The sequence below is a fragment of the Rutilus rutilus genome, assembly GCF_951802725.1.
Source record: "Rutilus rutilus genome assembly, chromosome: 21".
In the NCBI taxonomy this organism is placed as follows: domain Eukaryota; kingdom Metazoa; phylum Chordata; class Actinopteri; order Cypriniformes; family Leuciscidae; genus Rutilus; species Rutilus rutilus.
In genome coordinates, this window is record NC_140226.1 from 18,984,288 (window position 1) to 19,012,179 (window position 27,892).

The 27,892-nt window shown below is 38.7% G+C and overlaps 1 protein-coding gene across 3 annotated transcripts in view; it reads left to right on the forward strand.

Annotated features, from left to right (window-relative positions):
- Window positions 1-27,892, forward strand: part of ltbp1 (latent transforming growth factor beta binding protein 1) — an 83,466-nt gene that overhangs the window by 49,239 nt on the left and 6,335 nt on the right. The window contains exons 11-29 of one of the 3 annotated variants that reach the window (XM_084394302.1): window positions 716-883; window positions 1,731-1,946; window positions 2,874-2,893; window positions 5,912-6,014; window positions 6,392-6,478; window positions 6,825-6,950; window positions 8,187-8,312; window positions 9,803-9,922; window positions 10,062-10,184; window positions 10,540-10,662; window positions 10,755-10,880; window positions 12,133-12,261; window positions 12,777-12,899; window positions 13,008-13,139; window positions 14,781-14,909; window positions 23,704-23,844; window positions 25,299-25,460; window positions 26,234-26,326; window positions 26,954-27,082. In XM_084394302.1, coding sequence (XP_084250428.1) covers window positions 716-883; window positions 1,731-1,946; window positions 2,874-2,893; window positions 5,912-6,014; window positions 6,392-6,478; window positions 6,825-6,950; window positions 8,187-8,312; window positions 9,803-9,922; window positions 10,062-10,184; window positions 10,540-10,662; window positions 10,755-10,880; window positions 12,133-12,261; window positions 12,777-12,899; window positions 13,008-13,139; window positions 14,781-14,909; window positions 23,704-23,844; window positions 25,299-25,460; window positions 26,234-26,326; window positions 26,954-27,082 — 2,376 coding nt within the window. The remainder of the gene's footprint in view (window positions 1-715; window positions 884-1,730; window positions 1,947-2,873; window positions 2,894-5,911; window positions 6,015-6,391; window positions 6,479-6,824; window positions 6,951-8,186; window positions 8,313-9,802; window positions 9,923-10,061; window positions 10,185-10,539; window positions 10,663-10,754; window positions 10,881-12,132; window positions 12,262-12,776; window positions 12,900-13,007; window positions 13,140-14,780; window positions 14,910-23,703; window positions 23,845-25,298; window positions 25,461-26,233; window positions 26,327-26,953; window positions 27,083-27,892) is intronic. The other 2 variants (XM_084394304.1, XM_084394303.1) reach the window with 2 other exon arrangements.

Here is a 27,892-nt window from a genome sequence, read left to right on the forward strand (position 1 = left end):
TCTTAGGATTCTTTGAATAGAAAGTTCAAAAGAACATTTATTTTGTTTTTGACTATGTAAAAGTCTTTACTGTCACCTTTGATCACTTTCATGCATTCTTTCTTAATAAAATAAATACATTGTTACTAACCCCAAGCTTTTGAACAATGGTGTTTACTCATATACATACATATATTAATTTACTAATTTTTTCAGTAAACCATTGCCACTTTTCTGATGATGATTTTCTTATGTGGAAATGGAGAATGCTCTGCTATATTGAGTGTTTTTCACCCCATGATACTTGGTAGGGTTAAATAGATTTTAGATTAATGAAATTTTGATCTTTAATGTATTTAAGCAGATGTCTTATATCAAGTGCCCACTGATGTACTAAGCATTGTAAATAACCTCACTTAAATGCTTCCTGCTTAACTGACCTCTTTGCACTGTTAGTTTGTATTCTTGTCCTGTGTTCTTTTCTATCTTGTGTCTGAAAAACTGTATCACTTTTCATACACGATCATACTCTGTCCCTTCACTCTGTTTTAATGTGGTTATATTGGAGCAGTTGTCTTTTTGTTATGGCATTGTAGTTGTGCATAGATGGAACACAAGGTGAAGGGAATCTCTTTTCTCTTCTGTTGTTCTCTATTTCTCTTTCTCTTCCATGTTTGTGTCATACACCGTGCACACTCCTCCCCTCACTCCCTCCTTCCATCTCCATGGTAACCAGCCGAAACACCTGCTCTTCGCGAGGAGAAGGGTGATTGCTTCCGATTTGTCAGTCCGGGGAAGCAGTGCTTACACCCTGTGTCCAGTCAGCTGAGTAAACAGTTATGCTGTTGTAGTGTGGGCAAGGCCTGGGGTCCTCATTGTGACCGCTGCCCCCTACCTGGGACAGGTAAGCTACCTGAGACACGCCCCCTATCAGCCCCACCTATTCTACTGGTATCATTCCCTCTCTGTCCTCCAATTCATTGTGGTTTGCATGTGTGTTCCACAGCTCTGCTACGTAGATGCTTTTACACGCCATCACTCTCTTTTTGTTAGTTCTCCTGTAGATATTTCGTTTTCATACATGCATCTTACATTATTTTTGTATTTGCCTTCCTGTGAGACCTGCATTCGAGCAGTCACTAAATTAAGTGTCAGCATTTTGTTTTACAGTATTGGTTGGTGAGGAAAGTCTTTACACCCAAGTTATTGGGCAACAAGAATGATGCAGTCTCCATATATCCAATGCATTATTTAATATTTTTAAAATGACAAGTGTTTTGATTATTTTTTGTTGTTGTTTAGTGTTGCTTTGTCTGAATTACTCTCCTTGTTCATTTAAATAAAATTGAACAGATGGATAAACATATTATACATGGATAGATGGAAGGATGGATGGATGGACGGACGGACGGACGGACGGATGGATGGATGGATAGATAGATAGATAGGATGCACAAATGGATAGATGGATGGGTGGACAGATGGACAGACAGATGGATAAATAGATGATACATGGATAGATAGACGGACGGACAGACGGACCAACGGACGGACAGATGGATAGATAGATGATACATGGATAGACGGAAGGATGGATGGACAGGCGGATGGATGGATGGATGGATGGATGGATGGATGGATGGATGGATAGATAGATAGATAGGATGCACAAAAGAGGATAGAGAGATTGATGGAAGGATGGACAGGTGCTGTGAATATGTTGGTGAGTGTTTTTTTTCTTTCTCTCTTAGCTGCGTTTAAAGACATTTGTCCTGGAGGTATGGGATACCATGTCACCACACCGTACATTTACAAGCCCAAACCGCCTAATGGGCACAGCCAGACAGATGGTCAGGGGCAGAGCAAGCCCATCATAACACACCAAGCGCCCGTGGACCCTCCCGTGCCCTTCCCCACCTTACAGCAGCCTGTGGAAGCTTTCGGCATCACAGAGAGGCAGCTTCCTGGTGAGTTATAGCCACACAGGACAAAAACTATGAATTACTTTAAGCTGCTCTATTTCTAAAGGGCTTTATCCAACTGAATTATGTCTGTGAATATGCAGACATTGGGTTTTGTATGTTTTATTTGCCTTGTTATTGGTTATTGTTTTAATATCACAAACATATGTTAAGGAAATCTACCAGAATTGAGTAGAAGTTTATTTACATGAACGTCTGCCTGGGTGCGCTTTTATGAAGGAGAGACACATACACACAAAAGCTACGCCGGCAAGAACTCTTTCACCCTCTTCCCTGTCCTTCTTTTCTTCTCTTTTAAATGTCATCACATGTACACTTGGCACCAGGCAATTGAATGAGACTTGGCATTGGTTTGGAGAAGACTGAGATCCAAAATGTAGCCAAGCCTCTGTTGTTCCTATAGAAAGTGAACACAGAACTGTTCTTTCTTTGGCATGAGGAAGAGAGTCATTAGTATTGCTTCCACCTTGCAAAAACCAATGTCAAAGCTGATGAAGGATTCCAGAAGATCAGTGCATCACATCATATTTTCTCCTTTCACTTCTCTCGCACAAAATGAACTGCATAGATTTTTATAGCCTCTCTGCAAAAGCAGCCCATAAAAGCATTGCACTGCTGAAATGTGCGGTGGAGGTGGGCCAGGTTCAGAGAGAAAGAATTTGTCCTTGGGCTTTATTAAGTTTTGTCCTGTTGCTGGGAGACCGTTTCAAAGTCGCAACTAAAGTTGGTCCACTGAAGTTTACCCTCTTACACACTACATGACCAAAAGTATGTGGATATTTTATTTTATTTTATTTTATTTTATTTGCCAGTACTGTATTGAATTCACATAAATGGTATGACTGTTTGTTTCACAGCTTTGTGTGACAGTTTATTTTTGTGTTTTATATGACGTAATGGTCTGCTGTACAGTTCCCACAGTTTCCCGGCAGGTAGGTTGGGTTTTATAAAGCAGTAAAAATCTGCTAAATATGCTGCACAGCTGATGCTGATGCTGATGCTGATGCTGATGCTTTCACGCACACGTCAAAGCAGCGCTACAAAATGGCAGCTAAAAACTTTCAAAAAAGACATTCAAAGCATGACATCATCATGTCATCACTACTGCATGACTGCTCTGTGCGCTCGGCATTCTGCGTGTATGTCATTATGTGTCCTTCGCTTTGTGTATGATTGATGTGACTGTGTTTTTAATGTTCATATTTGTCCAGCCAATGATAACATTTAAAAGTTCAGGTTTAAGTTGTAGTTTTTAAGATTTTATAGTTTAAGTTTTATGATTTGGTTGTCTAAAACTGTTAGAGAACATTTTCAAAATTGGTTTAGACATACAGTGTTTAGTTGGTTTGCACCTAAATGTCTCTTCATTTTATAAAAGATAGAGAATATACACTGCTCACAAAAATTAAAGGAGCACTTTAAACAACCACATTAGATACATCAGATCTCAAAATGAAGTTGGATATCTATACAAATAACGACAGGGCAATGTCTTAGGAACAAAAGGATGCCAAGTCTTTTAATGGAAATAAAAGTTTCCAGCCTACAGAGGGCTCAATTGTGTAGAAACCCTAAAATCAGAGTGAAATGAAGATGTGGCAGGCTAGTCCATTTTTTCAAAAACTTAATTTCTGCAACTCAAAATGCTTTTCAGTATCTTGTGTGGCCCCCACGAGCTTGTATGCATGCTTGACAACGTCGGGGCATGCTCTCAATGAGACGACGGATGATTTCCTCCCAGATCTGTGTGAGGGCATCCCTGAGCTGTTGTACAGTCTGAGGAGCAACCTGGCGGCGCCTAATGGACCGAAACATAATGTCCCACAGATGTTCTATTGGGTTTAAGTCAGGGGATCGTGAAGGCCATTCAATTGTTTCAATTCCTTCATCCTCCAGGTACTGCCTGCATACTCTTGCCACATGAGGCCGGGCATTGTCGTGCATTAGGAGGAAACCAGGACCTACTGCACCAGCGTAGGGTCTGACAATGGGTTCAAGGATTTCATCTCGATACCTTATGGCAGTCAGAGCACCATTTCCTAGGCAGTAGAGGTCTGTGCGTCCCTCCATGGATATGCCTCCCCAGACCATCACTGACCCACCACCAAACCTGTCATGTTGAACGACGTTGCAGGCAGCATAGCGTTCTCCTTGTCTTCTCCAGACTCTTTCACGTCTATCACAGGTGCTCAGGGTGAACCTGCTCTCGTCTGTAAAAAGTACAGGGCGCCAGTGGCGGACTTGCCAATTCTGGTGTTCTTGAGCAAATGCCAGTCGAGCTCCACGGTGCTGGGCAGTGAGCACAGGGCCCACAACAGGACGTCGGGCCCTCAGGCCATCTTCATGAAGTCTGTTCCTGATTGTTTGGGTAGAGAAATTCACACCAGTGGCCCTCTGGAGGTCATTCTGTAGGGCACGAGCAGTGCTCAGCCTGTTCCGCCTTGCACAAAGGAGCAGGTATCGGTCCTGCTGATGGGTTGAGGACCTTCTACGGCCCTGTCCAGCTCTCTGAGAATAACCACCAGTCTCCTGAAATCTCCTCCATGTTCTGGAGATTGTGCTGGGAGATACATTAAACCTTCTTGCTGCAGCACGTGTGGATGTGCCATCCTGGAGAAGTTGGACAACCTGTGCAACTTCTGTAGGGTTAAGGAATCGCCTCATACTGCCAGTAGAGATAATTACTCAAGCCAAAACCAGCACGAGTGGAAAACCAGCCAAAAAAGATCAAGAGGGAGAAACTTGAAATGACCTCCACATGTAAAACCAGTCCTGTTTTGAGGGTTTTCTCATTGTTGCCACTGTAGTGCACCTGTTGTTAAGTCCATGAACACCAATACAGCTGAAAGTGATTAACGATGCCCTCAGCTGCTTAGCCAACGAGAAAATTATCAGACAGGTTTAATTGATTTCATGCCAGGCCCAAATAAAAAAAGTGTTCCTTTAATTTTTGTGAGCAGTGTATATTTGTTTAATTATTTCAAAAGGACATAAAAAGTAAAAAACACTCTTGATTGGAGTAATCTGGTCTTTGAGACTCAGGTGTGATAAGGAGGCTTATTTGAATGTTTCTGGTCTGTTTGTGAAAAAAAAAAAGCATTTCATTTTACCCCCCAACAGCATATGATTTTTAAAAATGAAAAGTACTTGGTCCCTTAGACTGCCCCACTTGAGGAACCCTTTGAAGAACCTCTAGGCACCCTATCAAAAAGGTAGTTCTCTGAGAAATGAACAAAATGAAAAACACAAGCTCCATCAATAACTCCAAAGTCTGTCAATGGTTCCACCAGTAACCCTGTCAGGTTTTGTTACACTTGAAATGTATACTAATATTTGAGGATCCTTCAAAGGTGGTCCTGTGTGGTTTTCTGAAGGGTTCTGCCAGTGTGGCAATCTGAAGAACAACTGATTTGTTCCGCAAGTACCTCAATTTTTACAATTTAAGGGTCAGTTCTTATAACTAAATCGAGAGGGTTTCCATGTGTTTTGTGTGTGTGAGAGAGAGAGAGAGAGAGAGAGAGAGAGAGAGAGAGAGAGAGAGAGAGAGAGAGAGAAGAGGGCATGGTTGCAGATCTGTGAGATTGCATATGGCTTTCTTCCACTTAACTGACTCTGTCCCAAATGCCACCCTAAGCACTTGCGGTCCATTTCCACACTTTGTTGACATAACTCTGCATAGACTATGAGATAGTAGTTTACATCAGTGCGGCCTTGTCTCAAGGGAGCGCTCTTGATAAACTTTATGAAACTTAAAATTAGAAAGAGTGTGCATCAAGTGTGCCATTTTGGGACAGGGCCTAAGATATTTACAGCTCTGCCCACTTTAACACCCCATCCAGTCAGAGCAGAAGCAGCTTACCCCTTTGCTTTAGTTGCCAATAAATTTGCTACAGTATATCTCTTTGTGGATCAGTCAATTACTGTGTGTGTCGTTTCTTATCTGTTTGAAGGAGTTTTTTACCCACATGAGTGTTGATAGTTCAGTAGTACAGCCTGGACAGGCCCAGCTGTCACCTGGGGTATCTACAATCAGGATGGAGCCTTCCCTCTCAGGTCTCAGTCCCACTTGTACTGCACATGCATATCCCCATAAAGACCTCTTCACCTCTTTTAATGTTAAAGTCAACCCACTGGTTTATGCAAAGATTTCTGAAGTGCTGTTTAAATTGAGATTACGCAATTCAATTCAAATGTGTAGAAGTGGCCTCAACTAACAAATCCAGATGATGACAACGATGGGTTGATCTGTGATCAACTGCTGTGGTGCCAGATGTTCAGTTTTTGTGTATCATATTGAGAGATCAAGCCATTTTGATTTGTTTGTTTTGTAACAAATCTTGTTCATGGCATGTATGTTATCGGGATTGTGGAATGTCTTACATCTCTTTTCTTTCTCTTCTTATGTTGCCCCATTCCTTGTCACTCTCCAGAGGTGGTGGAGAAGGTGTCACCACCTGCTCCAGTAGCAATTCTGCCCTCCAGAGAAAGTCAGAACATCTCCCCAACACAGCTGGCAGGTGAGTCTCATCTACCTATACATGTACTATATATTTAGGATGCTCAATTTTACTGATACTATAAGTGCATATATTAATGTTATGGCCAATAACCGATAAATAGTCCATATTAAAAATACATACTATTTTGTATAAATAAATTATACACTTAAACTAACTAAATTTAAGTGCTAGAAACCTCTCTCTCTTGTTTCCCTATGGGCATTTTTGAAGATAGCAAAAATGCGAAAGTGACCTTGTTCTTCTCTCTCTCTCTCTCTCTCTCTCTCTCTCTCTCTCTCTCTCTCTCTCTCTCTCTCTCTCTCTCTCTCTCTCTCTCTCTCTCTCTCTCTCTCTCTCTTCATAGAGATTGATGAGTGTCAAGTGAGACCTGATATTTGTGGTGCAGGAATCTGTTATAACACTGCTGACAGCTACACATGCATCTGTGACGACGGCTATAGAACAAACAGTGAGGGCACCACATGTGTAGGTGAGAGGTCAAAGGTTAAACTATATAAACAATATTGATACTGTAGTTTATCTTTTATCACTACCAAGAACTGGAATTTTGATTCAACACAGTGGTTATTTTGCTTATGTAATGCATCCATGAATCAATCATACATCTATTTGATATTGTCAGTCACTGATTCAACTGTAAAGGTATTTTGAAAATGTTGTAACTATTTTTGTCCACACAATGAAAGTCAATGGGGTCCAAAACAAAACTTCATTGGCAAAAAAAAGAGAGAAAAAAGGAAATTTTTCACAATACTTTCTTTTGTGTTCCACCGAAAAATGAAGGTCATTCAGGTTTGCAATGACATGAGAGTAAATTATAAGGTAACACTTTATTCACTTGATGATCCCCTTCAGACATTCTGTTGACTATAAGTAACGTTGCACCTACATGTCAACTAACTCTCATAAGAGTATTAGTAGTTGTGGCAAGCAGGACGAGTGGCGCAAGTGTTAATGAGCATTACCAGCACGCAGCACCAGTCTCGAGTTTCCCACGGTGGAGCTTCGGGAGCATGAAAGGAGGAGCGAAGACAGTTAATGACGAGAGAGGGCCAGGCCGTGGAAATTTATGTTGTGTTTTTTTTATGTTTTAATGCGGCAGTCGTCCGTAAGGGGTTTGAGACCGGTGCGGCATGCAGTTATCGACATGCATTAACACTCGCTGCTTGCCACAGTAGTGTATTAGTATCCTGTCTACTAATACACTTTATTTTGATGGTCCCCCAACAGACATTCTACTAACTTTGCAAGTACATGTCAACTTATTATCCTAACCCTAACCCCTTATTCTCCTTACCCTACCTCTAATAGTCTACTAATACTCTAAATGAGAGTTAGTTGACATGTACTGTAGGTGCAACATTACTTTTAGTCAACAGAATGTCCAAAGGGGGCCATCAAAATAAAGTGTAAACAATGAGAACAGAATTATCATTTTTGAATGAAAAAGGCTTCTTGGTCACCATAACGTCACATCTAATAATCTAAAACAAATTAAATGAGCTTCAGGCAAAACCAGGAAAATATTTAGTGACTACACATTTTTTTTGGTAGAAATGGAGTCATTATGTGGAAGAATGAATATTTATAAATGATTTTACTCCTTTTCTCTTCATCAGACACAATTTTTTTGTCTATGCCTTAGTCTATAATTTTATAGATTATAAGACGGGTCCATTGATTACCTGATGATTATTTCTGACAGATGTCGACGAGTGTGCGGAGAGGCCAAGTCTGTGTGCTAATGGTCACTGTCAGAACACTCCAGGCGGATTCCTGTGTGCGTGTGATTCTGGCTTCATGCCTCACGAGCAGGGCACCAGCTGCTCCGGTAATTACAATACTCTGTCCCATATAAACTCACCCATGTGGACTAACAAACTGAGTCAAAGTAGGGTTCACAATAGGCCCTATCGGACTGGTACATATATATTTACTTTTTAATTTCTTCACCTGTTCTTTTTTTTATTTGTATTTTTATTATTATAATTTTTGTATCTATTATTTATTTTGTGGGCATGTTAGAAGTGAAAAAATGGCCTGTTTGGAGCTCTGTATCTTTCCTCGTGAGCCATTACCAGTTTTCTCCTTCACTTTCTTGGCTCTTATTTTGATCCAGACAGATCAGCACTCATATGAAGTCTGCTTTTGGTCTTGAACCGCAATGTGGTCTTCTAAATACAGGCACAGCTCTTTCTCAACTCCAAACACATCCTGTGTGTGTGTGTCATTAGCTGGTTTTCAGGGTTTGCAGACGAGGTAGAAACCACCTCCCTGTGACACACTTTGAGGTTTGTGGAGGAAGAAGAGAGGTATTATCGTACCCTCAACCGAGTCACCCAAATACCTCAGCGCTGCCGCTGCAGATGAGGAAATGTTCACGGTACTTGGAAAACACATCTTCTCCTCATATTAGGAAATCCAGAGTACAAGACATCCGGAAGCTTTTGCCCAGAGTTACTCATTACATCCATTTAAACTGATATGGCCAGCACATTGGTTTCTCTGGTTAACAGGTTTAACTGTTCGAGTAATCTGTTCCAGTAAACTGGTTTAACTTTTCCATTTAGGAATTTGTCCCACTTTTATTCCACAATCTAGAATTAGTGAAACTGCTACGGAATGGGGGCGTTTGTTTGTTTGCTCTAAGCTAGCCTATGAGACAGATTACTTTTACAGATTTTACTCTTTGATTATGCAAGAGACTGACCATTTCATTACTTTTCAGTCTCTCCAATTTGTTAAATGACAGACTACTAATAGAATCACAAGCCAGATTCGAACCTCTCCCATTTGAGCACCTCAACATGCCCAGAACACACATTTTTGGGTTACTGACAATGCAGCTGTCTCATCTAATGTAAAGCTCTTTAAAAATCTGTTGCTGTTGTGATTAGGTGATGTGTTTTCACACTCTAACTGTTTTATTATAACACATCCATTCAGTGTAGAGATGAAGTGACTTTGGCTGCCGTTGGAAGCAGTAATAAAGGTGAATGAATGGTTGAATGTGTAGAAGGAAGCAGGCATGGTGCCATCGTACATCATGGCATCGCTATCAGAGTGGTTTCGCAGTTAAGATGGTTTTCTTCAAGTAACTTCATTAATAATGGTGTAACCGAGAGATGGAGAACAAAATGAGCTTTAGTCGATCATTTCCTGTTCTCCTCACAGTAGGACAGCAATAACACCCATCCATTAGAACAGACCCTCCTATCAAACCTTCACAGCTGGCACGTGCAGACCCTTTGCTGAATGGATATCATGAACTCGTGTACTGATTTTGAGTCAATCTGGTTATTTCTTCTTATATCTATGTAGATATCGATGAATGTCAGGATGGGAGAGTGTGTCCATCTGGTCTCTGCTATAACACTCTGGGCTCTTTCATGTGTTCTCCATGTCCGGATGGGTTCGAAGGGAGAAATGGCCAATGTGTTGGTAAGAAGCAGTTTTTTGTTTGCTTATATACAATGTGTTTAGCACAGCTACTTTTTGACAAATGAGAGAGCCTTTATAAATGTGACCCACAGAGGTGTATTTCTTCAGATGTATTGTGTTCTTGACCTTCTCTGTGCAGATATAAATGAGTGTTTGGATGAAAGAGTGTGCGCTCATGGTCAGTGCTTGAATCTGGAGGGCTATTTCATCTGCACGTGTGATGAAGGGTTCTTGCTCACTCCTGATGCCAAGGCCTGCACAGGTACTATCCGTTCACAGTTTAGCAAGATTTTGTTTGTCTCTATGTGACTGTCATCTCTAGTGATTTTTTTCAGGTTGTTTTGGTTTTGTCGTCTTTTTTTGTTGTGATGTCTTTTGTTTGGTTTTGTCTAGTCTTGTTTTTTTTTGTATTTTATTTTGAGGTGTTTCATATAGTATGGTGGTGTTTTTTTTCTTCTTTTCCTTAAGTTATTTTGTTTGCAGATTGCTCAGCCTTTTACTTGGTTATGGGTGTACATGGGTTTTATCTGTTACAAACAAAAAATGATAAAATGACAAATGAGATATAATGCAGATAATTCAGATAAAATGCAAATGAGCAACTTTGTGTGTCACAGACATTGACGAATGCCAGGATGACAACGTGTGCACCCAAGGTCACTGTCAGAACACAGAGGGGTCATTTATCTGCACCTGTGAATCCGGCTTTATATTGTCGTCTGCAGGAGACCAATGTGACGGTACGAAAGTGTGTGATGTGTATTCATGTGTTTATGTCATGGGCTGTGATTGATTGTATTTGTGATGTTGAGATATTCTGATGTTTTTACAGATGTGGATGAATGTTTGGAGTTACCTCAGACCTGTGATGGTGTGGGGCAGTGTGTCAATATCTTGGGTTCTTACCAGTGCAATTGCCCACAGGGATATAGACAAGTCAATGGCACCAGCTGCCACGGTGAGACAATCCATCAAACAAACTCACACATACAACACAGAGGCTGTGTTTGGAATAGGATATTATTATACTACTCTTATTGTTTCTGCAGAATGTAGTACACTACCATTCAAAGGTTTTGGTAAAATGTTTTTGAAAGAATTCTCTCACATTCACCAGGGCTGCATTAATGTGATCAAATATACATTAATATTGTGAATTATTACAACTTAACAGAACTGGTTTCTATTGTAACATATTTAAAATGTTATTTATTCCTGTGATGGTTAAGCTGAATTTTTAACTGCCATTTTTCCAGTCTTCAGTGTCACATGATCCTTCTAAAATCCTTCTAATATGCTGATTTGGTGCTCAGGGAACATTATTTTATTATTATCATTATTGAAAACAGCGGTGCTGCTTAGTATTGTTGTAGGAACGGTGATGCATTGCTTAATGATTATTTAATTAATAGAAAACTAAGATTATTCTAATAAAATTCGAAATTCAATGTTTTGGGTAAATCTCTTTACTTTCACTTTTGATCATTTTAATACATCCAAACTTCTGAGCGCTAGTGTGCATTTACGTATTAAACTGTGCATTTTGTGAATTTTCTGTGCTTACAGCACATGGATGAGCTACAACATTTGCCAAAATGTGAAGTATACAGCAGTGTCCTGTTGAAAAAAAAAACTCATCAGTTTTAGAGAGGTTTTTGGCATTTGTCTGCTGATCAGGCTGGGAGACCAGCTGGCTGCCAAGCTAAACACCACCTTGGCCAGGCTGGGAGATTAACTTTAAACCAGCTATGACTAGAAAACCAACTAAGGCTGGTTTGTGTGTGTGTTTTTTTTTTTTTTTTTTTTTTTTTTTTTTTTTAAGCAGGCAGCTCAATGCTTGGAATACTGTTACCCATTATGCAAAGCGCATGACCTGATCTCCTATTTCCAGTGCAATGGAAAGCGACATTAAGCCTGGTTTCTAACTCTTTTTTAAGATTGGTTGAGTGGACTGCCAAAAGTTTGTAATTTTCACACTAAATTAGCTTCAAAAATCTAATTAACAGTTTAATTTCCAGGAAAATAACTGGATACCACTCCCTTATTAAACATGGAACATACAGTAGACGACTACTAATGTTTTAATATGTATTATTATTGTATAATTCATACTATTTTATGTATTACTTTTATAAAAATAGAAAGCAGTATCCCGTACATCATAATGTAAGGCTTACACTGTCACTGATTTCATCCCTCCATCCTCATAGATGTTGATGAGTGTGAGGATGAGACACAACTGTGCGTCCCGAACGGAGAGTGTTTGAACACAGAGGGTTCATTCCTGTGTGTGTGTTTCATCGGCTTTGAGCCCACCAGGGATCCGCCTGGCTGTGAGGGTATGTACACACACACACACACACACACACACACACACACACACACACACACACACACACACACACACACACACACACACACACACACACACACACACACACACACACACATACCCACATACCCACATACACACAAACATATTCTCTCATCAATGCATCCTGCTGTGGTTTGTCCTGATTCTCAGCGGTGCTGTGTTGATATTTATCTGATGTTTAAGCAAAATTAATCTGTAGTTTTGTCGAAAAGCCCCAGTGTTTGGCAGCACAAGAGAGAGTGAGAGAAAGAAAGGGATTGTGTGTCTAATGGGTTTCACATATGAGCCAATGTTATTTTTCCTCTGGTGGGACGTTTGTGCATGCTCCCCGGGCCCAGTGAGGTGCCAGAGTTGGTTTAAATGCCCCGTCCAGCAGTAAAACGGGGAGAAGGAAGCGTTTGAGCTGGATGTCTAGACAACGAGAAATATTCTTTTAAAATGGCCTACTCAAAACCAATGTGTGTGTGCTGGCTTTTTCAGATGTAGACGAATGTGTGGATGACACCAGATGTGTAAATGGTACCTGTTCAAACACTGAGGGGTCGTATCTCTGCCACTGTGAAGGAGGCTACCGCCTGGAGCCAACCAATCATGAGTGCCAGGGTAAAAACCTATAGAATGTAAAACAATTCACTTTTTCTTCCTCCACCCTGAAGCTTTTTGCTGATTGGTTTATTAGTAAACTGATTGGTTGGTTGTGCTTTCTGTCAGATATTGATGAGTGTGCTGACTTGGGGACATCTATTTGTGGGGTTTGGGCCTGTCAGAACACACCAGGCTCTTACCGATGTGAGGTGCCCTGCCCACCTGGTCTTTCCCGAGGCGAACACGGCATCTGCGTCGGTAAGTGCCCAAAGGCACCAGCTTCAGCCGTGATGCTCCACCCAGCTAGCATTGTTGCACTGCACATCTCCATATTCTTGTTATGACCTGTTATTCTTGTAGAGTTGTTTCTTTTTCTCGTGTAGCTTTTTCTCGTATTGCAAATATGTTCCCGATCAGACCCATCATTCCATGTTGAATTTAGTAACTGTTATAGGTCCCATTTTATATTAGATGTCTTTAACTACTATGTACTAACATTTAAATAAATAATTTGATAAAATGCACTTATTGTGTAGATACATGTTTTTACAATGTACTTACATTTAAAAAATATTACCTGCATGTAATTACAGCTGCAATTCATTTCTGTAATTACATCTATAATTACGCTGTTGGCCCTTCCCTTATCCCTTAAAGCCAGGAACACACTACATGACTGTCAGGCCGATTATGAATGTAATTTGGTCATTACGACTGATCATGCTCAAACGGACCGAGTTTTTCCCAGTTGCGCTCAGTCGATGTTTAATATTTGCGACTGGCGTTGGCGACTATGCTGTGGAGACACATTCCCTGTCAAACATCATTCATCCTTATTTTTGTAATTTTGTCAAACACATATTTTTATGTGCCTTTTGTAATATTTCATAAGTTAATTATTTTTTTAAAGTTCGGCAAGTTAATTGTTTTTTTTTTAGACTCCTTTTTTTGTTCGACCTAGAGTCTAATAAAAGTTAATCAGAAAAAAATGTAATGGTACTGAACTTATGTAGGCTATATACTGTAACTGTACTTGTTTCTGAATATATATTAATTTAAATAGTCTAACGAACCAACAACAACAAAAATCACAAACATGACATTTGTGAAAAAAATTATTTTATGTATACACTTTAATTTATGATTAATATTATATTAATAATTATATTATATAATAATTATATTAATATGATGAGGAAATACAGCTTGAAGTCATGCTTTCAGAGTTTCCAGTGTTGGCAGTCCCGTTAAATTGTATTGGGAGTCTTGTACATTTACTGTAGACTGATAAAATGAAAATGAAAATAACAAAATTTAAAGGGCTTCTATTCCAGAATAAATAAAGCAATATTTTATAGTTTGTTCTTACCGGAACCTGGTAACTCTGGAACCGGAACAAAAAAATAGCCCAGTGTTGTGGCTCAGAATGAACCAATTCGTTTTTTAATTCCTGATTTAAGAATAACAGTCTACATTATTGCTTGATTATAGTAAAAATATATATAGGCGTCTATAGGCGATTACTTCAAAAAGAAGTGGAAACAGTATTAAAGTGTGTTGAGTTCAGTCTTAGAATGTTTCAGCTAGTCGTTAGTGTGTCCCCAGCTTAACTCACCCAAAACCTATACCCCTATACCACTAAATCTGTCCCTAATTAATACTTCCATTCAGAAAGAATGTAATAATATTTCAGAATATTGCTGATTTTACTGTATTTTGATCAAATAATTGCACCTTTGGTAGGGTTTTTTTCTTTCAAAACTCCAAACTTTTGATTAGTAGTGTATGTGATTTTAGAGCTTCTCTCATCCATTCATCTCTGGCCCAGTTCAGCACACAAAAAGCTCTAACATCTCCTGCTTTCTGTCTTATTGTCCTTCCCTCCCTCCCTCGTTCTAGACGTAGATGAGTGTTCTCTGAATGAGAAAACCTGTGGAAGTCATGGTGCTTGTCAGAATACAATAGGCTCCTTCAGCTGCCAGTGTGACCAGGGATTCAAGGACTCTCAGGATGGACAGGGCTGTGTGGGTAAGTTTTTTTCCCCCTCCTAGTTTCTGTTATTTTCATTCTACAATTTAGTAGACATAAAAGTAGACATAAAAACTGACAGTTTTCAATGAATGATCACTGCTAGAAACCTAACTTAAACTCAGCAGCTAAGGTATAGGTCATTGCTTCTTGTTTGAGGGATAGTTCACCAAAAAAAATGAAAATTCTGTCATCATAAATGACTAAATGACTTTCTTTTTTCCCATGAAACACAAATAGAAAAATGTTACACTTTCACATACTCAAACCTGGTGCAACACATCTTCAAGCACCAAGTTTGAAAGTGTGCAGCATGAATAAAATGTAAAAGTTTCACAAGTGAAATGAATACTACAAATTGAGTTAATTACTAACAAGCAGGAGATGCACTGGAGAAAATGAAACAGCAACTTAGATGAGATCGGACAAGGACTAGAATGAAACTCAGGGTTTAAATACACAGGAGCAGACAAAATGAGCTAATGGAGCTCTCTATGACTAATTAATGACTAATTAATCATTAATTAGTCAAAAGGAAATGACAAAAATTACTAATTAATGAGTTACCTAGGAAACAACCAAGGAAATCATAACAATAATGACAGGGAGACAGTACTGATTTATTTATTTATACATACTCAAAACATACAAAACAAAACCATGACCCTGCGGAGGAAGGAATAATTTTCAGCAAATAATGAGTAATGGGCTTCAATTTTGGTCTATTCCTCACACAAAGCAAATGTGTGACTTCAGAAGACTTATATAGCGCACAATTAATGTGGAGTTTTTGAAATATAGGCATTTTTAACCTTTTTGATGATCTGACCAACAATAAGAGGATCCACCTTTATGCAGAATAAAACTGCTTTTTTAGACCATAAATTAGACTTAAGTCTTCATCTCAGTCAAGTGTACATCATTTTAAGGTCACCATGAAATCAAAATTGACCATTCTTATATTTATATATATTTTTTTTTATAGAATCTTGCAGTGTTTACTATAATTTACTTATCTGTGCACATGGCTTGACGTTTAACACCTGCCAAATGCGGGTGAATTTCAGTGGTGGGGTGTAACGCAGTCACTCCTACGAGCCACTTTGGCGGGTTGAAGTTTATATATAATTGTAACAAAGGTAGTTGTTATGGGAAGAAGGAGGCGGGAACCGGCGAACATTTAAAGACTTTTAATAAATAAATAAACATATACAAAAACGAAAGTAAAGAACAAAAACGACCCTCAGCCTTGTCCTGCTCGCCACAATAATATATACATTTTTTAATTGTAGTCTTTTAAAAAGGCATAAACTAAGTGCAATGTAGTGTTGTCAAAACTATGGATTTTTTGATGCATATCGAGACTGAAATATCTTCACGCTTCCAATACTCATTTTGCGCAGAATAGACACACGATACCAGCTGCACTTTCTCGCTCTCTCATTTTCCCGTCATGTAGCTGACACACAAACCCGCCTCTCCTCACTCACTTTCATTTGCTCCAGATTAATATTGTTGCTGTTACATGGGCTTGAATTTTGGCATGGGATTGCGCGCAAAATTTACTAATTCCCACAGATTTTGTGCTCACACCCAAAGTGCGTGCACATAAAGCCATATTGAGTTTGTTTTCGTTGCCTTATTGCACTTACTGTACACAGTCAAGTAGACGCAAAATAATGTCAAAATGCCGGTCTTGGCGAGTATTCACATAAACAGAGTAATTTACGTTTTAAGTTAACTTAAACAGAGTTGAGAAAGGACATTCTTGTGTTACAGTATAATCAGGGGCGTGTCTAGAGCATTTTCAGTGGGGGGGCCATGCTGGGGCACTGCCTCCAAACGGGGTGGCCGCCAGTGACCAAAAAAAAAAAGAAGCTAAATTCTACAGTAGCCTATATTACGTAAATCCTACTGATTTTATTTTTTTAACTTGAATAAAGTTACTTGTAAACAAATGTAGTAATAAAGCACATTTTTTATTAATTTAGTTTTTTGTCATCCCTGCATCCATTAAGTTAAATTTGAGAGACAGTGTTTATTATTTTTTGTGTTTTCATAAAACTAACAAGTTTATAAAATAAAAGCAATTTTAATAATGAGCCATTTTAAAAACCCAGAAGCAGAAACGATGTCAACAATTTTCTTTTAATTAGTTTGGCCATTACAATATACAGTAGTTTTATTCACAATCTCTTTCAAATAATAATAATAAAAAAATAAAATAAAAACAAATTCCCCCCACTGTAATAATTCAAATGGTTTGGCCAAAACATCAGTGTTTCATTCAGCATTTCTTTCAGACTCATTTACAAAAAAGCTGAGTAACTCAGAGTTAAAGGGATGGTTCACTTTGAAATTAAATTTTGGTATGTTTTAGCTTACGTATATTTAAGGGCATTCAAGATGTAGGTGTCTTTTTTTTCCGCAGTAGTTTCAATTTTGATATTTTTAGGTCAAACCGTTCTTGTCTGTCAGTCATAATGCAGGTCTATGATCACTATCTCAAAGAGCATGCACAATGAAGTCCAAATTAAACAATTCCCCCATCGTAAGTACACATTGATGGCCTAAGACACGAAACGAGCGGTTTGTGTGAGAAAAAGAGCAGTATTTATATAGTTTTTACCTCTACACAACCACGTCCAAGTGATCTGAGGGCGCGCGCGCTTCCTGGTGTGTGACGTGTGCGCGCGTTCTGGCTTAGTCTGCGCAAGCTCCGGAAAGAGCCGGACGTGATCTCGGATGTGTACAAGAGGTAAAAAACGATATAAATACTGTTCGTTTTCTCACACAAACCGCTCGTTTAGTGTCTTAGGCCATCATTGTGTACTTAAGATGGGTTACTTACTCACAACTTGCGACCGTTGTTTCTCTGGCGCTGCACTTCTTTGAATCGCGAACTTCAGTAGAGTCTATAAACTGATTGGCCGTAAAATGAACCAATCACAAGACATCTTATAGGGGGGGCACCTGGGGTGGCCAATCGAATTTCAGGGGGGGCCGGTGCCCCCATAGATATCATATAAAGGCTAGATGTCTTAAGGCGGAGTCACTTCCGGCATCACCGGCGGCCATCTTAGGACAGGACTCTGTGAATTAAGGTGAGTGAGCAGCACGCACACAAATCCTCTTATCTCGCTGAAATCTGGACGGATTTACAAACGGTTTGGTTTCTTACAAACGTTATTAACGTGGCTATAATTCTGAATGCTTAAACATTTTGAACATAATTATTCATATGTATGCAGTATAATAGCTACATCTCTGACGTTTATAACAAACCAAACCGTTTGAAAATCGGTATAAAATTGAGCAAGTTATGGTTATTTAAAAGTACATGCACCATGTTATGAGTGAACGAGCATCCTGTCTTAAGATGGCCGCCGTGTGCGGATGTCGAGCTCCATTGGCCAGCAGCGCGGACGAGACATCTAGCCTTTATATGATATCTATGGGTGCCCCCCCTGGCCACCACGTAGACCCGCCCCTGAGTATAATGGATCTGTGCGTCAGGTCTTAAAGTGACAACAGCCTATTATACCTGCTGCCAAATTATGAGATAATATAAAAAATATCTATATAGCAGTTTTTCTCCATGTTATGGATGTCAAAATGTGGCCAGTGAAAATGCTGATTAGTAACTATGGAAAACCACTAGCCACAGCTGGTGAGCAAAAAAGTTATTGTAAAGCCCTGTCTGACTCTGTGCACATCATTATGATTTTATTTTTAATTCATGTGACCTTGTAATCTTTAATTAAAAACGTTAACCTCCCCTCCCCTTCGAAACGGCATCTGTTCTTTTCATGATTTTTGTCTCGGTGGAGAGTGGGACTAAATATCCTCCTCAACTGACTGCAATCTGCCTCCGTTTAGTTAGCAACACCCAACCTCCTACAATCCAATCGAATACAGAGGACGAAATGAAGTCCCGTCCTACATTTTTTCTTGTTACAGAAGCCATTTCACCCAGATATACAGTACATCACAATAGGGAAAAAAAGATTAGCGCAAATATATTTCATCCCGACATGAAATATATTTGTCAAAATACTGTTAATTTCTTTAGTTGTAACTATTTTTTAAGTGGAAAAAAATATTTAGTATATGTATAATATGCAGTGTTGGGGAAGCTACTCTGAAACTGTAGTTTGACAAGCTACAAGCTACTCGCAAGTTAAAGTAGTTAAACTACAGTCAAGCTACCCTTTTGGAAAAGTAGTTAGCTACACTACAAGTTACTATCAAAAAGTAGCTAGCTACATTGAAACTACTTTTGATTTTTTTGAACAACGTATATTATAAATAACTGAATAAGTGTCTGAGGAATGTTTTAAGTAAAATATTTAGTGTTTAAAACAATGCAATACAATTATGATTTCAAAGAGTATTGTTTTATTACACACAACACTCAAATATCTCAGACTGTTTGTCAAAAGTGCAAAATTGCAACAAATACAACATTGCAAGAACAAAATATATATCCAACGTAAATTGCATGAAGAACATTTTCTTAAAAAGATTGCATACAAAAGTGTAACCTTTACTTGTCGTTTCTTTGAGAGAAATGAACTTGGACAAATAAGGCCATGGGTAATTAACGTTAGTTGTTTCTCCATCCTCCAAATCTGCCGCCACGTCTTGCTCCATCATGGATAATATGGGTGTGTCAACCCACTTCTGTACGTCAGTGAACCGTTAGCCGCAAGATGCGTGATTAAACAACAGGTGGCGGTAATGGCAAAAAATTTGTTTGTAATCTAACAAGAAGAAGAATATCCTTGCATCGCGCTGATTCGCGCAGGCTCGACAACAAAACGCAATGTAGCTTTTGCTCGCGCTACACCGCTACTTGCTGCAAAAAGTAGTTAGCTACTGGAAAAGCTACACTGTTTAAAAAGCAACTGAGCTACTGCCAAGCTACTGAAAAATGTAGTTAAGTTAGTAGCGTCGCTACTTGTAGTTAACTACTCCCCAACACTGATAATATGTATAAAACTGTATCTTGTCAATTTGAAGACAAACTAATGGATATACGGTCTGGTCTGTTTGTAAAGACAGGCAGGTAAACCAGAGCTGGAGTTTGAACCGAGGCAGCACTTTCTGAGATTTTTTGCCACTTCCTCTCAGACAATATAAAAAAGATGCAGACGCTTTGCTAGAACCATGATTGATGTGAGTTTTTAGTTTCTTCCAGTCTGAGGGTGGACGGCACAGACCCCGGTAATGTTTAAAACACAGCGACCAGGGTTAAACTCATCAGTGGCCCCCACATACGCACAGACACATTAATACACTGACAGAGTCAAGCCCTATTAAAGTGATGAAGCCACATGTATTTTTGAGGCGTGGTGTTTAGAGGTCTGAAGTTGGTGGCTATTTTAACACATGTTTTCATCTTGACTGTTCTTTGCAGCTTCTGAAAGAGGGCAAGAGAGGAGAAAGAGGAAGTTTTGGCTTTATTATACTAGTAGGGCTCAGCGGTATGACAGTATTATGCAAAATTCATTTGAATAATCATAAATGAGATGGTCATCAAAGTGAGATTAAATAACTTTCATTTAAAACTTGACTATTTTAATTGATTATATTATCCAAAAATAGGCAGTCCCACTTGTTTATTGATGTATAAAATATTTTTGGTGGATTTCCAGCAATAGTAGCTATATTGTGGTATTGTGACTTCTTGTAAAAGAAGTCTTTTGTACTGCTTTTATTTTTATCAAAAAAAGTAAAAGCAGTAATATTGTGAATACTTCAGTCTTCAGTGTCATGATCCTTCAGAAATCATTCTAATATGCTGATTTGGTGCTGAAGAAACATTTCTTAAAATTATCGTTGAAGACAGTTGCTTAATATGTTTTGTAGAAACCATGATTTTTTTTTTCTTCAGTATGAATAGATACTTAAAAGAATAGCATTTATTTAAAATCTAAATCTTTTGTAACATTATTAATTATTTAATGCATCCTTGCTGAATAAAATAATTAATTTCTTTCAAAAACTTTTGAATGGAACCATGATGTTGTATTACTCGTATATCATAATATGAGATTCATACCGCCACCCCTATATACAGTATATTGTTCCCTGCCTTGTTCTCAGTCTGTGTTTAGTTTGAGGCAAGAATTTTCATACACGCGCTAGCAAACAAACAGTGAGCCACACACTCACTCTCTCTCACAGTCTGTGAACAGAGGTTGTTTGTCTTGTTGGCTTATGTAACTGGCCACAAACAACCTCCATAGTTTCTGGTTTCCCACAGTAGTAACACACACTAATACACACACACACACACACACACACACACACATACTAATACACACAAGCCCTGCATTCCTCTTTTCTTCCCACTTCTCTCTCTTTCTCCCTCCTCAGTTTCTCTTCTTACCACATCCATTATTCTTTCTCTTCCCCTCTCATCCCTTTGTCCACCACATACCTAGACAGAGAAAGATCTCAAGCAGGCCTAATATTGTGACCAAATGCTCGGCAACAAGATTCCTGCGTCACCCATATGAGCACCCCATTTCGATGTGTCTGTAGCTTGTACATCTGCCGGGGCAGCTTTTCTTGCCCTATGCAGTCAACAAGAACAAAAAAAAAAGAATCCCATATCAGACGTATATGATCTGTAGACGTTTCTAAAGATCAGTATTAGCCCTTCTGTGCCAGCCATCTTTTTCTGTGTCTTGAACTATGTATTAATGAAGCAAAAGGATAACATCACATCCCTTTCCAGAGACTGAACTTCTTAAATCCTTGTGTACTTGGAGGGGGGAAAAATCATTAAAGCATTATGGAAAAGCCATTCTGAGTCAATTTCTGATTCCGTTTGTTGCAGCCAAAATTAAATTGCTTCTCACTGTGTTGCCGGAATTCTTAATAAACTGAACAGAAAGTATGTTTTCCTCTCCCACCCACATAAACGCCTATAAATAATATACATTTAATGTTTGAAATATTTATTTTACAGTTGTGATGATTTGTTCATTCATTTGAATTGATTTTTAAATGAATTACAAATAGTTTTACATTTATGCATTTTGGCAAATGTTTTTGTCCAAATGCAAACATATCAGTTCATCCGTTCTCTGGGGATTGAAGCTTAGCAGTTAGCACCGTGAGTTACTGGTGCTCAGGACACTGATTCAAGTTTCATGAACCTTAAGTACATAAAACGGATTCATTTTGTGTGGGACACTGAAAGTAAAGGTTTGCAGTCCAGTAAGTGAGTCAGATGTTAATTTGGTAGCCGCTCTGACAGATTCAGAGAAGGATTCGTCAGGCTGATTCAAACTGAGTTTGTTAGTCTTTCTGAGTGAATAATTTAAAGTACCACGAGTCATTCGAATGTGAATCAGAATACACTGGACGTGTTGTTTGTTTGTTCAGCCATCTATTTCATTTATAAATATTTTATTTGTTGTGGCGTTGTGGATTAAGCAGCAGTGCAGAAAGCACTGCATACATGATTAAAAAAAACTCTTTAGGGTGTAGAAAGTGTTCCCGTCAAACCCTACTCTATTCTGGAGTGCATGAAAAGCCGCCAGTATATATCAGCTCTTATGAGGTTGTATCTGTCTTTTACATTGTTCCTCTGGCACTGAAATCCTTTTCCAACTTTTTATCATTTCCTAGTGGTGCAGCACCCACGCTGCTGCTGACTCCAGACGACCATTTAACACTTACAGGCTCATTGACGAGCTGGCCCACCATCACTGAGAGGGTCTGGAGTGTGTACGTGTGTGTGCGCGTCTGGCAGGATGGCTCCATTAGAACATTCAGAGTCTATTGTACATAAAGACTCTCCACACAAGTTGATTTATTGCATCCTTTTGTATATGGTGCTCTGAGATGATTGATAAAAGCGAGACAATGAGAGTCACAGATGTGTGAAGCATTGAGAAGAAGAGAGAGAGAGAGAAAGGAGGAGAGAGCCATGTTGCAGGAAGCAGATACTTGCATTATAGTGCTACTTTGGTCGTCATAAATTCAAGCTGTCAGAGACAGTCGGCAGAAAAATTGGGCTGTTTTATTTACTGAAGTCATCTGTGCACACAATTTGTCATTGCTCTATGAGGTTCCCAAAAGCCACCGTTTTGATAAGGCTCTGAGCCAATCAGGACAAAGCTATAGAAACGATAAACTATGACTAGATAATGACCAATGTTTTACAAGCTTTGGAGTTCATTAGTTCACACAAGTTTGTGGTTGTGAAAAAGTCTAGAGAGGTCTGGTGAAACTGTCGTTCGTGCTTCTATAGTTTTCTTTTTCTTTTTGTGTGTGATAACAAACAATTCTTATTTTAACAAAAAAGAAAAGTCTTATTTTTTCAGCATATTTTTTAGTCTTTTTTTATTTTATTAGTAAATAATAATGACAATAATATTAGTTATTTATACTGATATTTGTAATAATATTTATTGCTGTAGACTAGAGATTATAACATTATTTATTATTATGACCCTCATTTCATTCCAAACTTGTGTTCATTAGTTGTTTTTGTGAAACACAAAATACTTTTTATGCAGCTCCATACAAAAACATGTAAAAAAGTATTTTTTTAATTTTTTATTCAAAAGTTATTCTTCCACTCTAGTGAGCTGTTATGTCAAGAACCACTGCCATTGAATCATTAGGATGAACTCGAGAAAAGTAAATGAATCATTTTAAACCATTTATTTTTATTGAACCGGATGAACTGATTCATTTTTGAGTGAACTATTCCTGTTTGTGGTAGAACAACAAATGATCAGTTCAATAATGACACATATTTTCTTGCCTGCAGATGTGAATGAGTGTGAGCTGCTCGGTAATGTGTGTGGTGAGGCCATCTGTGAGAATCATGAAGGCTCCTACCTGTGTTTGTGTCCTGATGAGACGCAAGAATTTGACCGGAATTTGGCCAAATGCTTCTCTACAACACCAGGTAATATAGTATATGGTAAACCACCACAAAGGGGATCTACCAATTCATTATCCTACTGAAATCCAAATGCCCTAACCCAAACCTGCAAGGCTACCATCATGCCACAGATTACGTTTTATCTGGACAGGTGACCCCTGTCCTCCTGCGAAACTTCTTGGTTTTACCGTGTGCTTAAAATGATTCTGAAGCTCTTCACGTTTAAATCTCAGCCATAGAGATCTTCTAGTGCAACAGGACATTAACTTCCTATCATCAGGGTCCAGCTCCGAGTAGAACAGAGGGAGGCAACTCAGGCAAGGCGTGATAAATGGGGGTTGTAAACGATCTGGCAGGAGAGAAATGAGATTCAGTCTGAGGATTAGAGAGGGACCCAAGCACCATGGACCCCAAAGTATGTAAGAGACAAAAAGAAGCTCCCACGCTCAGATAAAAAAAGACCAGTACGGAGAGATATACTGATAAGGCCCATCAGAATGAGATCTGCTTTTAAAAATCTTTTTCCTGATTGGAATATATTTAGTTTTATTGCTATTATTATTCATATTTAAACAATGCCTGCTGTGTTAGTGTTTATTTGTTGATAAAAAGTTGATTTTGGCGTGACATTTATGTAATAAAAAATCATGAGCTGGCCGCAAAATTGAATTTCTTCAAAAGTGAAGTGAGCCAATAAATCTGGGAAAGGTTTTGTTTACCTGTAAAACAAGTGGACTAAAGAAGACCAGACATGGAAGATGTTAACATTTTTTTAAAGTGTTAGTTTTAACAGTGGCACTGGCTAGACTGGAATCAAATTGTTCCTCTAGTGCCCCAGTTGAAGAACATGTTGAAACTGGGAAATGTTGGAACGATGTTGATTGGTTATATGTGTGTGAGTGGCTACACACCAGCTGTGCCTGGAAGATCAAATGACAGGAAGCATTTCCTTAGATCTTAGTCAACTGTTTTAGTTGAGGACTTTTGTTCAAATCCACCCACCTAATCCTGCTCCCCCCCATAAAACCGCACTGTCTCCTGAGTTTAAACATTATTTTTTATTTTTTTTTTACAAGAAGTACCACAGTATCTCTTATCAGAGCTATAAATCATGCTTTTTGCATTTAAGGACGGCGGCAGAACACCATAAAACTAGAATCACAATAGTTTTGAATATTAATTATCTGGAAATCTTAAAAAGGAGCTCTCAGTGACTGAAAAGCCAAGGCTGAACTGTAAAACTGCTCTCTGATGTCATGCCCAGTTTCTGCTGTGTTCTTGACCTTGTATTCATTTGTGGATAACTGTATTGCAGTGAAATATTACATTTATGTATTGATTCTTTTCTCCAATTCTTTTTTTTTTATGTATGCTTTGTGACAAAACGTGATTGAAAATTCACATCTGAATATTTTAAAAGTAAAAGACAACCGTCTGAGTTATCTGTGTGGCTTTGTTTGTTGTCTCGTACCCCATAGTCACATCGGTGGAGAGGAAAGAGTGTTACTATAACCTGAATGATGAGAACCTGTGTGATAAGGTGCTGGCTAGCAGCATGACTAAAGAGGAGTGCTGCTGTACGCTGGGAGCTGGCTGGGGGGACAACTGTGAGGTCCATCCCTGCCCCATACCGGGAAAAGGTACTGATTTACATAATGCACAACACACAATCTAAGAAGTACAGTAAGAACTCTTTTGTATCGATGGATCATTGAGTCAGTGAGTTGAACTTGAGGATAGTGAACAGATTCAATTATTTGCAGTGAATCAGTTGATCTGGTTCATTTTAGATTAACTATACCTTTTATTAAACTGGAAGTAGAATTGAATTTTCCTTATTGTAACACTTTTTGAAAAAAATCATGGTGGGGAACCAAATTTGAGAAATTCAGTTTCAAGTAGGAAATTTAAAGTAGGAAAAATTTATTAAATAGACACAAAATGTTTAAACCTATTATAATTTAAAAATGTAATGATTTAAACCTGTACTTTTTCCTTCAAATCATCCTACAAATTGGTTGAAGAGGACGTGTCCTGCCTGGAAGTGCACATATGTTGTGTTGCGCATTAGTGCTTATGAATCAGTCTCTGGTCATTTATTAATTTCAGACAGGCAGATCAAATAGGATTGCTATCAGATAAGGTTCAATATCCACCTTTCTGCAACTGATGACTGATGAAAGGTGTTCAATACATATTGAAGCTCGCCCATGATGACCTGAATGACTGAGAATCTTCAAATACATTAGCAAATGACATTAGTAAATCATATCTGGATATCTTATAAATGATAAACAATCACTCTCATATTTCTTTTGCTTTACCAAAGCCCAAATTACAAGTCATAATCACTATTCTTGAATAAACACAGCAGACCGTTTCCTGTATTAACCACAGACACTCTCTTATGCAGATCAGTTCTCACAGATGTGTCCGGCGGGTCAGGGTTACATTCCTCCTGGTGATCCCATAATTCCTACAACCAGCTCACCAGAAAGCTTCATAGGTATCTGTGTGTCTATATATTTTCAAAGGGATCGTTAACCCAAAAATTACAAATCTAATGTTGTTCCAAACCTGTATGTATTACTTTGTAACACAAAGGAAGATGGGGTCCAAAACAAAGTGTCTTGTACTTTTACCCCCATTTTATGCACATATTTTTGACTTTGTGAGGTGTGGAAGCAGCCGCAGACATGGCTTAGCATCTGACCTACATATGCTGAAACACACACACTCAGCAGCCTGCTTCCCAGTATGGGGAAACCTCAGTCCCAGGGCCCGTCTAATGCACTGATTTAATTTATGAATGCAGCGAGAGTGTGGTTTCTCTTTGGCTGGTGGCAGTGTGAGTGAATGCACTGCGGTCGGGATGTGTGTGTGTGTCTGTGTACGTTTGAATGGAATGCTTATGGATGGAAAGGACATTTCCTCCCCATCAGTCTCCAGTCAAATGACATTTCTGCATGTAGCAGATCCCCAAATAAGAACACTAACTAGAGCAATGCATCCTCAGTGAAGAGTCTGTATGCTGCCAGATGCATGCTGATCTGTAGGTGTGGTTCAGGGTTTCAGGTTAATGACCTGTCTGTATGTTTTAGAATGAAATAATGAAAACGTGTGTCTTTTGCAGACGCAGATGAATGCAAGCTTTTTGAAAACGAGATCTGCAAAGATGGCTTTTGTCTTAATACCCTTGGTGGGTATGAGTGTTACTGCAAGGCTGGACTCTACTATGATGAGACCAAACTACAGTGTGTTGGTAAGGTCCAAAATCACAATCAGCATGTAATCTCTAAACATGTGTTGATTACTATGTCTCCTCTGTTTTTTTTTAAAGGGATTGTTGATTATGCTTCCCTCGTGTTGTGGAGCACAAAAGAAGATATTTTGACCCAATAAAAACGGGAATCCATTCACTTCCATTGTATGGACAAAAAACAAACAAACAAACAGATATTTTACAAAATATCTTATTTTGTGTTCCACACAAAAAAAGAAAGTCAAATAGGTTTGCAGTGACATGGAGGTGAATAAAAATGTTTTTTTTTTTAGACTGATTACAGTTTTGATGTAGCGGTTTTAAAATAAAAAAAACCTTTTGTTCAGACAGGCTTTTGCTTGCACGTCCACATGTTGTCATAGTAATGAGGTAAACTTGGTTCAGCGTGCACGAAATTTTAGTTATAGATGTTTAACTATTGATTGTTTTGGGCAGTGTCCAAGTCTGAACACAGAAAAGTGTAAAAAAATAATAATAAATAGACGACTACCGCAGTTTAGTAAGGATTAAGGACCTACGAAAAGTGCGTTGAGGGCCGTTGTTAACTTCAGGGTTAGCAAGATACAGCAAGAGAAACATTCAACATGTTCTGTTGTCGTTTACACCCTAACCTTGTCTATGAAGACTCACATTCATGACATTTAATAGCTGCTGAGAAGCGCATATTCAGTCTAAGAAACCTAATTTAACGGGATTTCAAACCACATAAAAAGTTGTTTTGGATTGTATTTGCGTAAACGCAATGGATTTGAGTTGAATAGGCGAAAAAAAACGTATTTTTGCTGCCTG